Genomic DNA, 15,255 nt, shown 5'->3' on the forward strand with positions numbered 1-15,255 from the left:
CTTAAAGGTGTTATCCTAAGTGATATAAGACAGAAAGACAAATATCATGTGATCTCACTTATAAATGGAATCTAAAAAACCCTAACTCATAGAAGAAGAGATCAGAATTCTGGTTATGATAGGTGGAGGATGGGAGGAGGGGGAATCGAAGGAAGGTGGTCAAAAGGTACAAACCTTTGGCTATAAGGTAAATAAGTACTAGGCATGTGAGGTACAACACAGTGGCTAGGGATTACAGTGGTGTACAATAGATACGAGAGTTGTTAAGAGTGTTAATCCTAAGAGTTCTCACCACAAGGAGAAAATTTTTTTCTTTTTGTCATTTATTAGAAGATAGACATTAGCTGAACTTGTAATTGTTTTGCAATATATGTAAATTAACCATGCTGTACACAAACTTAGGCAGCGATGTGTGCCAGTTACTTCTCAGTAGAACTGGAAAAATGCATATAAATTCCAGCAAAATGTTAAATTTAAAAAGTAAATGAGTTGAGATTGAAAATAAAAGATGAAAGTGAGTGAGATTAATCATTAAGAGCATAAAAGTAGAAATCTGAATTAAAACAGTAGAAGGCCGTGAGAAGAAATATGTGAAAAGTAGGGAGGATTAAAGATTGAAAGCAGGAATCAAGAATTTAAAAGGTCAACACAAGGCATTGTATCAAATGAGGAGGAAATAGGGGTCAGCATGAACCCAGAATGCTTGGATGGGGAAGTGGGAAAGGGATGAGGCACCAACTGTGGCTGGTAAGAAGGGGAATTGAACAAAGTCGGGGTGGGGCCGGCCAGCTGGCTCAGTGGAAAGTCCCCAGTATCAGCAGGGTTGTCAGTAGTCTGAACAGACCCAGAGGGCAGAGAGTGCTGAGTTGGCACCTCTAGATACCAGCAGCCTGATAGGCCATCTCCTGGGGAGTGGGGAGGGGCATACTGTCAGCAGTGGCTCACTAACCTTTATCCTGAAAGCAAAAGAAATTAGTGGCAGTATTGCCTGGAAATTAATACCTTTCAAGTATTCCACTTGATGATTCGGGGTGTGGTCATTATTTTTAAACCAGTTTAAGTAATAACCATTTCTTTTTTTAAAAAATAGCTTCCAGCTCTTTGTTTGCTTCTGAAATATGGGAATTTCCTTTTGTGTGTGTGTGTGACTCCAGAAGTAAATTTCAACAGACCTTTTGAGGTTTTAACTAGCACTATATGCTTTGTGAGTATTTCTGAGTAGCCTAGTCTTTCATATTACAGGCATTGCAGGTCTCAGGAATAGGATTTCCATGATGCAAAATCATGCCTGAGTAGTTAGAACAGGTCAACCACTCATTTACTTTTTGCCTGTGTTCTGTCCCTTCATGCAGGCAGAAACTATTCTTGAGCATTTTTAATGTGTTAAGCACGGTTGTAGGCATGAGGAATACAGGGTGAGACACAGCCCCATCCTGAAAGGGCTTCTAGTTTGGGAGGCAAAACTTCATAGACATAAATAAATGGATAAATAAGACAAGAAAAGCAATAAACCTCTGTGCTCCTGGGCAATTGTACAGAAAGCAAAGCAAGTGTAGAACATTCTAGGTGGAGGAACCAGCATGAATGAACCCATAAAGCTGGAAAACAGCATGGGAAGAATGCAGGAGTCCAAGTTTTATGGGAAAAGGCAGAGTGACTGATGAAGTTAAGAAGGTGGTTGGGGTCAGATCATAAATGGGCCTCTTAGGCTCACATAGAAGTCCTAGGTAATAAATACCAAAGGATCTCAAATACAGGTAGAAGATAACTCAGGTTTGCAGTTTAGAAAGATAATTCTTTTGCAGTGCGGTGGTTTGAGTCATCAGAGGGCCAGGTGAACAGTTAGAATTAAGCTGTTGAAACAATCCAGAAAAGAAACAAGGGCCCAAGGGGAGAAGAAAAGAGGAGAGAGTAAATTAAGTTCTTTTTAACAGGTAGAATTAACAGGACTTAATAACCAATAGAATGGGGGGTGTGGAGATGACCTTAGAGTTTCTGATTGTGTTGTCTAGTTGGAGGGTGGCACCATTCCTGAGAGAAAAAGTAGATGAAGAGTGGGCATTTCTGGTGGAAAGATTCAAGATGGTCAGGTGCTTTGTATTAATTTTTTTAATGTATTATTTTTAAAAACTTTTCTTGATTCTACAGCACACATTCACCTATCAGGCCTCGTATAGACTTGGAGGCACAGTCAAGATCCTGATGAGCTGGTTTTGGGTGTGTTTGGTGTTGGGAGCTTGTGTCCCATGCAAGTGGAAATGTCCAGAAGTAATAGGATAAGTGAGTTGGGAGCTCAGAAGAAAGCTCTGGCCTGGAGTTGCATATCTGGGAGTCACTGGCTTTGTGTTGAAGCCATGGGCATGAGTGACCCGGTCAGGGAGAGCAAGGCACAGAAAGAGTGTGAGTTCAGAAACTGAGATTAGGGGAGAGCAGCTCTGGGTAGGAATGGAAAGCAAGGGCTGCTGAACATTTCATTCTTAGAATTACAGAAAGGATCTTCACTCTGTTCAATGAATCAATTGGTGAGATCATTAAAAACTCCTTCCCCTGTTATTGGTGTGTGTGTGTGTGTGTAGTGTATCTTTTATTTTACTTAAAAGGCTAAGTAGAAAACTCAGGAACTACTGTCTTTTGGAAATGAAGGTAAAGGTGACTTGGAATTTTGAGTCCATGAGAACATGTTTTTTAGGTTCTGACTTCCATAAAACTTCAAGAATACATTTATTTCCCATAATGCACAATAAGCCCTTTGGAGCAGAAGTGGCTGAGGTTGCAAGTGTGCCCACCTTACACACCTTCAGTTTGGAGAATTGGGAGAAAGCTTAAATTGCTTCTGTGTTTCAGGTAATTCACAGGTACGTGGGGCCGGCCAGCCTGAGTCTGCTCACCTTCAAGGTCTATGCATCATCAAAAAAGGACTCACCTCACAAAGATACTGTGAAGGTTAATGAGGTAATATGTTGTAATCTATTTTGAATATCTGATAGAGTTACTTTGGGAAGGATACAAATTGACTATCAGGAAGATATAACAATTCGGAAGATATTTAAAAGGAGGAAATATATTTCCTTATAGTTGTTATTATATGTGGGATGCTGCTACACTATGGCTTTTTCAACTTTAATTAATGGTACTTAGCTAAGGGCATAATTAAGGAATATTTCTTAGATTTTTACTGGGGAAACTGCTCTATCCCAGTAGATTGTAAGCACAAGTCACTTCTAAGTGATCTTCCTGCTTCTAGACTGCTTATTAAGCCAGGAAAACATTCACATTTTTTCCTCTCCTAAGCAATTAAAGACCAGGGCTCATCCTGCTTCTTGGCTGGATTAGAGGCTTATAAGTAGATGCTTAATAAATATGAATATATAAAATAGGAAATCATCTCTCCATTGTTTACATTCCTTTTTGTCTCTACTTCCCACTGATTATTTTGGCTATTTGGTTTCTTTTGAAAGTAAAATACTCTGAGTAGAGTATCATAAAGATCTACCTTCAGTCATGATCAGGGTTACTTGAATGGTGTTTACATAAAGCTAAATAGCTTATTTTTTTGCCCTTTCCTCTCTTCTTTTCAGGCCTTGGGGCAGTGGCATCTTTGAGGGTAAAGCAGGCAGCCCGTGGTGGCTCTGAAACATTTCCTCTCTGCCTGGGGAACAAACCTGCTCTCCTGCTTTCGTTAGCGTTAGACTGATCGTTAGAAGATGACTAGAATAGACTAGACTAGAACTAAATCTAGACTGACTCTTCAGTTACTCTCAAGCTTTTTTTCCTACCCCACCACCCACCCTTTAGAGTAATAGAATCCTTTTTTCAAACTAAATCTAAGGTGAAATAACAAATACCAGTATATAAAATGGGTGAAGAGGGCTGCTTTGTCTGCTACAAGCAGGGTCGGAGGAGGCTGCGACACCTCAGAAGAGCCCTGCTCTCTTGGCCTAGGCCTTATTAAGAGTAAGTATGGTACAAAGATGGTCTAAAGCAAGGTTCAGGGTGCATGTAATGCTTAGTCACTGTCGTTCATGAATTACTAGAAATACGGTGCTTATAAATTTGACGATTATTATTTCATTGCTGTCTACCCTTCTTCATTTTTTTCTTTTTTGTTTTTCAATCTTTACAGCTTTCACTCTACTCTGTTCCTGAGCATCAGTCTAAATATGTGGAAGAACCAAGGACCCAACTTGAAGAAAGCATCTCTCATCTCCGACATTATTGCGAACCATATACAAGTTGGTGTCAGGTACAGCTATTCTGAAAATAGAATGAATGCATTTCTGTTTAGAGTCAGTAGTGAAAAGTCTATATTGGCTCTAAGTTTTCAGAAAAAGGCACAACGAAGGGCCCCACATTAAAGAGTGCCCACCTTAAAAATGTTCATCAGTGCCATCTCTGGAAGAGAGCAGAGAGCCCTAACTTCTTGGTGGCAGCTGTTGCCATAGCTGCGGAGAGAATTTCCTTCCCACTGGGCAGAGAGTGTCACATTGCCTAGAGAGCAGAGGCCCATGGTACTTATCTTTTTTTTTTTGGCCAGGCCTGCTTGGCTTACGGGATGTTTTAGTTCCCTAACCAGAGCTTAAACCCCAGCCACAGCCGTGAAAGGTCTGAGTCCTAACCACTGGACCAGCAGGGAATTCCCCCATGGTACCTATCTTGTTGGTCATGGCTATGAAAACATTATCGTCCACCAGGGAGGATACTGGGACTGGAACTTTAGTAGGAGGAAAAGGGTACACTGCAAACATTTATATATATTAAAGTTAGGAAGTTTCTCTCCTCACAGATTCTATAAGTCAGTACCACTTTAAGCACGATGGGTACAGAGCATTTCAAATGCAATAATAAGAGAGTAGGTAACTAAAAGAGGGTGGAATTACATGTTTGAGTACTGAAATGATTCCTCTAGTGATCAAAGATCTGCATCTACAGATTGACTTGTGCTGCTCAGGTTTTAGATCAGACATACGTCATTATGTTCATGAAAGCACATCTGCAGCTTTTAACATTGGAAACTGAAGCTTACAGTCTACAGAATGTTTTTGTGGACTTTGATCTATATATTTGCCATACTTGATTTTGAAAATTGATGACAAAGTAACAGAATGTAGATGTGTATGCTGTGGTCTAGATTTACTTTGATTGAGATTTATAAACTCAGTTTTCATCCAGATCTTTTAAAATTTTAAATTTCCACTGTCTGTGCCAGTGCTGAACTTTTGTTCACCAATTTAGAAAGAAAATGGTAAACATAGACCCTGTCAGCAACATAAATTAGGTCATTATACTAGAGTATCATAACCATATTATAGAGTTATGAAATACCTAAAGATTTTACACATAATGTGCTGTAACACATTTAGACTTTATTCTCTTGTTCTAGAAGATTTTTAAACCATCTGCTGGTGGTTAAGATAAGGTCAGCACATTTGCAAATATTTTTGTACCATGTAGGCATGACTGCATGACTACTATTATTTCTCTCTTGCTCTTTTTTTTTTTTTTTTTGTGGTTAAAAGTACTTTGTCTCTTTACCTTTCAACCTAAGGTTGCTTTTTGTTTTTTACTTTCTTGTCTGTGCTTGATGCTTAGTGCAGCAAAATGCCTCTGAACCTGACAGAATAGTAATCAACATGTTTATTTGTACTGCTTATAAGTAAAAAAGCTTTTTTGTGATTATACTAGTTTTTAGTTTCCTGTAGATTGAACTCTTCGTGAATGAAAGTACTTTTCATTCCTGATTCCATTTTCAGACCTACAAGTTCTAGTCCCTTTCTTTAAGAACTAATTTAATTTTCTTAAATTAGAACTGATTCTCATTCTTAAGAACTGATTTAGTTTTTCCTCATAGTTAACAGATTATGCAGCAGAAGAAGTGGGCAGTCAGTCTAAACATTGATCTGTAGCTTTTCTTTTTTTATGTGCAGAAAAAACTAATAATGGATTTTAATGAAGCAGTACTCGATTTTTTTTTAAAATGTCCTTTATGTCCTCCCTAAATTCAGCATTTATTATTTAAGGCCATTTAACAGTATTAGTATAACTTGCTCTGACTTGAATTGAATTAAAATAAACAAATCATTTTCCAAGTGGCAGCTGGTTCTGGTATCTTCTAATACCCACATATCTCTTTTTCCATTTTTTACTGTAGACTTCTTGAAGGTGGATACTTTCTAGCCTAGTTCCTAGTTTTCTTTAGGATCATCTGATGTTCATGTAAAAAGTCTTTTTATTATTAAGAGAATGTTAATACTTCATTTGCTCAAGATTGGGGTACGTGTCTCCAAATCTGGATATAGACTCCTTTGTCACATTAAATTGGGTCATTTCTGCTTCAAATGGGCAGTTTTCAGATACAGGCTCTAAAATCATGGCAAATCAGGAAATAGACTTAATATTAAAGATTTAATCTCACAGGGAAAGGATTTCCACTTTAATTATCGAGGGGATTGAGTGTTTTTCATCCTCTTCAGTTTCAGTAGAAGAATAAAAAGGCTGGGTTGTTGAAACCACTCTATTTGAAATCTTTGCTTCCTGTGGCAATAATAAGCCATTCTGCTAAGCAATTTGTGGTGAACGGGAAATTACAAAACAAAAAAAACAACACAAAACCCCTCAGATAGACAGTAAATCCCTTTGTTCAAGAAGTGCTAATAACATGATAATTTATTCAGTAAAGACAAATACATATTTATTGTTACTTTCTAATCAAAAAAGTCTATTCATTCTTTTTTTTATCTTTTTAGGAAAAGTACTCCCAAAATAAGCCCAAGATTCAAAGTTTGGTTCAGTGGGGCTTAGGTAAGTTGATTTTTAATTAGGCACAGTCAGTTTGTTTGACATTGGATGTTTTAACTGGTATTCCGTGGATGGACTTCAGGGGATCTGTGAATTCCTTAAAATTATATGTAGAATTTTAGAGCTATTTGGAAATTTCTGGAAAGAGGATCTGTTTTTTTCCATCAGATTTCAGGAAACTAGTGTCCTCATTCAGGTAAGTCTCTTCAGGATCATTAGGATTGTTGACCTAGCAGGTGCAGATACACTGGATTTTCTTTTTTAATCTGTTTCTAGATGCAGTGTCCTAGCTCATCTATAGGTTTTCGGAATCAGGATCGCTCATTGGCATGGCTATTAACACATGTTATAGAAGTCTAGATGCAGGAAGGAACTAGGCTAGTGTGCCTAGGAAAGGCTTTATTGCATGATTCATGTGTTCTTACATGTTTTCATTTGTTTTTTATCATCTTTAATTGTTTTTCACATTCACTTAACACGTACACCCATAAACTGATTTCACAGTCTTGTGTTCAACTAATATTAGGAAATTAATAGACATTGATCATATTTCATTCCCTTTATTGGGCATCTAAACCAATCATCCTCTTCTTTTACAAGTGTTTGTTTCCATGACAGAATAAACATGAGTACAATTTATTTCTCTGTGAAGATCATCAGAGCATTGATGTGCTAATACCCCTGAGACTACCTACCATATAAATAAAGTCTTCCTTTGAAGATAGACATATTAGTGGCTTACCAGTTCTTTAAATTATTCATGTGGATTAATATCTTAATTTTAAAAACAGTTATTCAGTGCTTGTTAAGTATCAGGGGCTAATCTATGTGACTTGCAAGTATTAATTGATATAGAATCCTCATAACAACTCTGGCAATTAGGTACTTTGTTACCTTCTTTTTTTTCCCTCAGGAAGCTAAAGATGTCCTGATCTTTTATCTCTGTGTGACTGAGGTGATCTCTTTGTTGTCACCTGTCATTTCCCATAGAAGTAAGCAGTATTTGCAATATGAGTCTTTTTTTTCTTCTCTTGGACTCAGTTACCGCAAAGGCTCTTAAGAAGAAACATTCCATTATGAGTTGCGTTGTTGTCTGCCAAGGCAACCACTCCATTTCCCAGCAGTCACAGCCAAGATGTGTTAACTAGAAGCTGGACTTCAGCTTCAGTGCAGTCTTAGAGTCCCATTTCTTTGTGATTTTCCCGCTTTGGCTCAGCTCACCAAGGGATCTGGGTGTCCTATCACCTGCTCTGTGTTCATGGCTACAGTTGAAAATAACATGCTGGTAGGCAAAAATAAAGAGAAGTAGAAAATTGCCTCAAATGACCCAGGCAAGTTAAAATCAGGTTAAAGGCAAGACAGGAATTGGTGCAAACAGCACAAACCCTATTGGAGAAGGCAGTGGCACCCCACTCCAGTACTCTTGCCTGGAAAATTCCATGGACGGAGGAGCCTGGTAGGCTACAGTCCATGGGGTCACGAAGAGTCAGACATGACTGAGCGACTTCACTTTTACTTTGCATTTTCATGCATTGGAGAAGGAAACGGCAACCCACTCCAGTGTTCTTGCCTGGAGAATCCCAGGGACGGGGGAGCCTGGTGGGCTGCCGTCTATGGGGTCACACAGAGTCAGACACGACTGAAGTGACTTAGCAGCAGCACAAACCCTATAGCAGTATTTAAAATGATCACCACAGTTCCCAAAGAACCCAAGGAAAGGAAAACTGGCATGTGTCTAGTCTTATCTGGAGGAGAGAATTACAGAGTATTCCAGTTAGTTTGGTTCCACTTTCATTTGTTAAGTCACCACCATGGCAGGCATTGAAGAGAGAGGCTGAGGAAGACAGTGGTCACAACCACTGAGGTGCATATAATAAAGTGTCCAATACTATCTCAAATACAGAGGCATTCGTAGACCACCATCGAAGGTACAGAGGAAGGAGACTAGTTTAACAGAGATTGGGGAGATGGAAGCAGTCAGGGAAGGAGTTCTGAGGAGGCATCGTGCAAATGAGGTCATCAGGCATGTTCAGGCGTGGCAAGTAGGCTCACATGTTGCATTTGTTTGTATTTATCTATCAACAGTGACTATTTCCCGCATGTACTTGCGCTACAAGTTTCCTTCAGTGTTTAGATTTTTCATTTCTTGAGTCTGAATAATGAATTCAGATGGCAAAAGATATGTTTTTTTTCCCCCTGAGTCTGATATATTTGGCTTCTGAGTTTTAGAGAGCAATCAACAAAGCTTCAGACAGTGACACATCTGTCCAAAGATTTATCCAAGTTTATTCTGATCCTGTGTTTGAATAGCGAGAGATTCCTGTAGTTGTATTTCTCCCTTTATAAATAATTGATTCAGATCTGTTGCCTTCAAGAATTATGAAGATAATCTAATGTTACTGCCAGATTATCATCAGACTAAAAAGTGTTTGAGAATTGGATACTTACTATGTAACTAGTAAATCATGTTTATCTCTCACATAAAAAGAACTTGTTGAAGCATATTAACAGCAGACTACATTATTTGAAAAGTATTTGATACTACATATACTTTTATATATGACTTACTGTTTTGTTCTTTTTGTTTATTTTTATTTATTTTTAATTGAAATACACTTGGTGTGTGTGTTTTATTTATTAATGAGCAATTTATGGTACTATTTTCTGGTCTGATTCTATTGTAGACAGCTATGAATATCTCCAAAATGCACCTCCTGGATTTTTTCCAAGACTTGGTGTTATTGGTTTTGCTGGAGTTGTTGGACTCGTTTTGGCTAGAGGTAGGTACAATTTTGTAGTTTTTTTTAAGAAAAAAATTCATAAATCAGAGATAAGATATATGTTTGGTTCTTTGTTTTCATTTATCAGTTTTTGGAATAATGAGTTGGCTTCTGCATATAGCCTTCTTGGTGTATAATTGATATCATTATTTTCTCCAGTATATTTGATTTTAAACATATATAGAAATTGTAAAAAAAAATGAAAAAAGTTATGTACTTTTGATTTAAATAAGTTAGTTATCCTTCATAGGCACATTTACTTCATTTACTTGGTCAAATTCCTGTTGCTCTTCAGTACAGAAAGTGAACTTTTGTTAACTAAGACCTGTCACACCTGAGAAACTGTTTCTAAATATTTCACTATTAAGATCAGGCTAATTGGTTGGAATTCTGGCAGTTTACCTCTTAAATGTTATTGTACACATGTAGAATGGCATATGTTCAAGGTTGTGCACTGTAGTATTTTTTTGTAATATAAAAGATTAGAAAGTAAAACAAGTCAGGCTATTAATCACAGTACAGTGATTTCATAGAGAGCTTATAATTTCTTGATGTCTTATAGCTTCAGTCAGTGATGATAAAAAAAATCTTTTAAAATACTTAAAGTTAGAAGCTAACAAATATCAACTTAGAGATATTACTACATCTTACTACTGGATTACAAAGTATTTATAGGAAATACAGGATGATAAAATACTTTACCGTAATGAGATGAATTTGTTATGAACTACTTGGAAGTTTCACTAGTTATAAAATTCAGATTACAAAATTTTCTAAATTAGAAAGATTATGAAGCCTGTAATCAGGTTCCAATAAGAGATGACTATAGAGACTAGTTTGATAACTGTTTCTCAGTATTAAGAACCTTTCTATACCTGCCTTAACTGTTCTTTTACAATACGGAAGAGTGCGGTCCTGTTGTAGTTCCTGTGTCCTCCTCCCATTTGGTGCAGAATATATAAGAATTAAAAGCAGAGTTTATTTTTGCTAATCGACTTGGGCAATAGTTGAATCAGCTTTTTGTCCCAAACTTCTTTCCCCTCCTTCTGTAAAGCTGTCCAAAAAAGCATTCCTATCTTATTTAGATAGTGTTTAGAATTTATGGAGATCCCAAGGCCAGGGTGTTGGAATGTTGACTGGCTGTTAGGGAGCCAGGAATGTGGAATCAAGTGAGATTAGCTTCCTCCTTCCCTCTCCGTGGGGAGAGCACATGGAACAGTTTTACAGCTCCCTGTGCCATGCATGCGCTCTGCACTGTGTTCATCCTCCGCACATCCACTGGGCTGACCGTCCTGAGGATGACCGGGAACTGTGCTCCCCTGAGCAGATCAGCAACAGAAGGACATCTGCTGCTGTCCTTTGCCTTTGTCTTTATTTGCTTGTTTGTTTAGTTGTTCCCCTCTCCCTTTTCCTGAGAGAGCTCTAGTTGTATTAAAATACTTTAAAACCTTAATTCTTTTCCAGAAAAGTACACATACACACATACTGTACAATAGATCTTTTCCCATGGGTGCTGGGATATAGGAGCCTGGGTGGGGGTTCCTAAGCAAAATGAGTGGGAGGGTGGTCAGAGTGATTTGCAGGCCCCTTTAGGTAGATGCTGGCAGCAGTATGATGGGCTAAGTCTGTCCTGGTAGGATTTCTTTTCTTTCTTTTTTCAAACATTGTATTTATCTTAATATAATTTTATTTTATTTTTTAATAAAGAAATTCAGTTTTTTTTCCTTAAGTACACACAGTTGTATGAATTGCTTGTATACAAATTAACCAAGGCTTGACAACTCAATAGACAGGTTTCATTTATAATTAGGACTTTTATTTTGATAGTAAATATCTCTAAAATGCTAGGCAATTGTTTATCCTTTCAAGCATAATTTCCCCCCTCCCCATTTTGTAAAGTAATATTAATTATTATAGAGTATGTTGTACTTAAAGTAGAAAAATTATAATAAAAATATATATGTATTTAAGGTATACAAAGTGATGTTTTGATATGTGTATATGTATATGACAGGGCTGTCTGCTGTCACCCTATTTGTTTATACACTGAGCACATTATGAGAAATGCCAGGCTGGATGAGTTACAGCCTGGAATCAAGATAGGTGGGAGAAACATCAACAGCCTCAGATATGTGGATGATCCCACTCTAATGGCAGAAAGCAAAGAGGAACTAAAGAACCTCTTGATAAGGGTGAAGGAGGAGAGTGAAAGAGCCAGCTTAAAACTAAGTATTTAAAAAAACTAAGATCATGGCATCTGGCCCCATTACTTCATGGCAGATAGAGGGGGGAAAGGTGGAAGTAGTGACAGATTTCCTCCTGGGCTCCAAAATCACTGTGGATGGTGACTGCAGCCATGAAATCAGAAGACGGTTGCTTCTTGGCAGGAAAGCTATGACATACCTAGACAGTGTGCTGAAAAGCAGAGACATTACTGACAAAGTCCGTATAGTGGAGGCTATAGTCTTCCCAGTGGTCATGTACGGTTGTGAGAGCTGGACTGTAAAGAAGACAGAGCACTGAAGAATTGACACCTTCGAACTGTGATGCTGGAGAAGATTCCTGAGAGTCCCTTGGACAGCAAGGAGATCAAACCAGTCAATCTTAAGGGAAATCAACCCTGAATACTTGCTGGAAGGACTGATGCTAAAGTTGAAACTCCAGTATTTTGGTCATCTGATGAGAACAGCTGACTCATTGGAAAAGTCCCTGATGCTGGAAAAGATTGAGGGCAGAAGGAGAAGAGGGTGTCAGAGGATGAGATGGCTGCATGGCATCACCAATGCAATGGACATGAACTTGGGCAAATTTCAGAAGATGGTGAGGGACAGAGTGGCCTGGTGTGTTGCAGTCCATGGGGTAGCAAAGAGTCTGACACAGCTGGGCGACTGAACAGCAGCAGCAACAACATATGTGTATAAATAGTGAAATGATTACTGGAGTGGAGCTAATTAATATATCTTCTCACATAGTTACCTTTTTTGTGATGAGAGCACCTGAAATCTCCTCTCAGTAAATGTCCAGGGTTCAGTATTATTGACTGTAGTTCTCATACTGCACATTAGATCTCTAGACTTACTCATCCTACATAACTGCATCTTTGTATCCTTTGATCAATATCTCCACATTTCTCCCACCTCCCTACTCTTGATAGCCACCCTTCTACTCTTTGCTTCTGCATATTTGACTTTTTTAGCTTCTACATATCAGTGAAATCATGTGCTGTTTTTTCTTTCTCTGTCTGAATTATTTCACTTAGCATAATGTCCTCTAGGTTCATCCATATTTTTGCACATGGTAGAATGTCCTTATTTTTAAAGGCTTAATAATATTCCATTGCAAATGTAGACCATAGTTTCTTTATCCATTCCTCCACTCCAGACATTTAGTTTGTTTTCATTCACTATTGTGAATAATGCTGCAATGAACGTGAGGTATTTCAGGTTACTGACTTCGTTTCCTTTGGATATACACCCGGAAGAGGGATTGCTGGATCATACGGATAGGTTTCTTGGGCATTTAGCAGATAATGGTGATGAGGGTGGCCAGGACTGTGGTGAGAACAAGAGGTATCTCTCTGGAAGAGAGATGAATGGATGATTATTCAGAGGAAGTAGGCCCAGCCAGGCCACTCAAGGAGGGCAGGTGGTTGTTGCCCTTTGTTGTTGCCTTCTGGAGGCTCCCTCTGGCCATGCTGACAGTTGCAGTCTACATCACTGGCTTCTTGGGAAGTGTGGGGGTGGAAACAGGCAGGGAAGCAGGGGATTGTACTTCCTTCCAGAACTTCTAGGACCCCCAGGTCATTGTGTGCACCAGTTGGAGCTAGAAACTCAAGAGCAGCTGCCTATCAGCTTTCTCTGTGCACAGTGCTCAGTTGCTCAGCTGTGTCCAACTCTTCGCAATCCCATGGACTGTATCCCACCAGGCTCCTCTGTCCATGGGATTTCCCAGGAAAGAATATTGGAGTGGATTGCCATTTCCTTCTCCAGGGGATCTTCCCAACCCAGGGATCGAACTTGCGTCTCCTGCACTGGCAGGCAGATTCTTTACCACTCAGCCCTCTGGGGAGCCCCTATCAGATTCCTCTTATGTATTCTTGAGTATTTTCTTCTTTTGAATTATTTTACTTTGGTCATTTCCAACAGCTCTTTTCTGTTGTGTTTCACAAAGCTCATTTTTCTTTTAATGCAGTAGCTCCTTAAATTTATTGATGATACCTAACAACAAGTTTGATTTGGTTTTAAGTTATTTTTCCTTTGGTCATTTTTCTGTCTTTCTTGTCTTGATGTCCTCTTTTATGTTGTGAGCTTTCTTCACCTTTCCTCTGTTGTACAGTCATATTTAAGAGCAAGGCGATTGAAACTCTAATAAGAACTTTTTACACATAGATGGGACTTGTTGAGAAGCAGGTTCTCTCTCTGGGTGAGCTGAGAGGGAACTGACCTTAAAGGAGAGTGGTGACAATGCCCACCTGAGTGAGGCTGGACTCTCTCCACTAACACACACATGCTGTTACACCAGCTGTCTTGGCTCTCAGCAGCAAATCCATGGCATTTCTGTAGAGGTACCTTGTGCCCCTTTTAAGATTTTGTCTGATTTTGTCTGGAGAGATGCCCTAACCACAGCAATTTGGCACTGGCATGGTGTGAAGGAGTCTTACACAGTGTTAGATGTATAAGGCAAACTGTGATGATAGAGATAATAAATCTTCTGATGGTGTCCACAACCTTTTATTTAATAGGTTCAAAGATAAAGAAGCTGGTATATCCACCTGGTTTCATGGGATTAGCCGCCTCTCTTTATTATCCACAACAAGCCATTGTATTTGTCCAGGTAAGTTATATCAGTAAGCTTGCATGTCCCTTGTTCTTGCTCGTGTATGTATGGGTTTACTGCTTCATTTAATTTTATTTTGCAGACTTTATAATACCAGAGTAAAATTTCTTTGCACATATAGATTTAAATGGTTTTGCAGCAAATTTAAATGGTTTTCTCCTCAGTTCTGGCCCTCCTTTCAATGTCAGTATTCAGAGAAGACAAGCTAATTTGAGTATTAATCAAAGAAAATTTAATATACCTTTTTTGCATAATTACATGGGAGCCTAGAGACTCAAATTCCAGAGTTGGTGTTTACAGATCATTCTCAGGTTGGGCGTACCTGGTCATAGCCTGCCTTCCCTGGCATTGTAGGCATGGGCCTTGTGCTCTGGCCCTCTGCGCCTTCCCCCTCGTCTGGTGCCAGCCTCACTTTCCTTGCTGGGGACTTCAGGGAGTGCAGTTCGCTCTGTTGGGAATGCCCTTTTTAGGGCTGTCAGTTGGCTGATCCTTTCTTACCCTTGAGGCCTCAGCTTGATGGCATCCTGGCAGGTAGAACATAGTGGCCGAGACACGAGTACAGCTGATGCCTTCATCAGCTCAAGCTGCCATGACAAAATACCAAGCCTGTGAGGCTTAAATAATGGAAATTTATTTTCTCACAGTTCTGAAGGCTGGAAGCCCAAGAGCAAGGTGTGAGCAAGGTTGGTTTCTCCTGAGGCCTCTCTCCTTGACTTGCAGATGGCCACCTTCTCCGTGTCCTCGTGTAGCCTTGTCACTGTATACACACTTTCCTGATGTGTCATCCTTGTCTTATAATGACACCAGTGGATTAGAGCTCCACCCTTATGACTTCACTTGACCT

At 39.0% G+C, this 15,255-nt stretch overlaps 1 protein-coding gene across 1 annotated transcript in view; it reads left to right on the top strand.

The window, feature by feature from the left end:
• Positions 1-15,255, top strand: part of APOO (apolipoprotein O) — a 53,620-nt gene that overhangs the window by 21,634 nt on the left and 16,731 nt on the right. Inside the window, exons 2-6 of the mRNA XM_061407839.1 lie at positions 2,845-2,952; positions 4,124-4,243; positions 6,744-6,798; positions 9,480-9,575; positions 14,317-14,408. Coding sequence (XP_061263823.1) covers positions 2,845-2,952; positions 4,124-4,243; positions 6,744-6,798; positions 9,480-9,575; positions 14,317-14,408 — 471 coding nt within the window. The remainder of the gene's footprint in view (positions 1-2,844; positions 2,953-4,123; positions 4,244-6,743; positions 6,799-9,479; positions 9,576-14,316; positions 14,409-15,255) is intronic.

This window comes from Bos javanicus, chromosome X (assembly GCF_032452875.1).
Source record: "Bos javanicus breed banteng chromosome X, ARS-OSU_banteng_1.0, whole genome shotgun sequence".
NCBI lineage: Eukaryota > Metazoa > Chordata > Mammalia > Artiodactyla > Bovidae > Bos > Bos javanicus.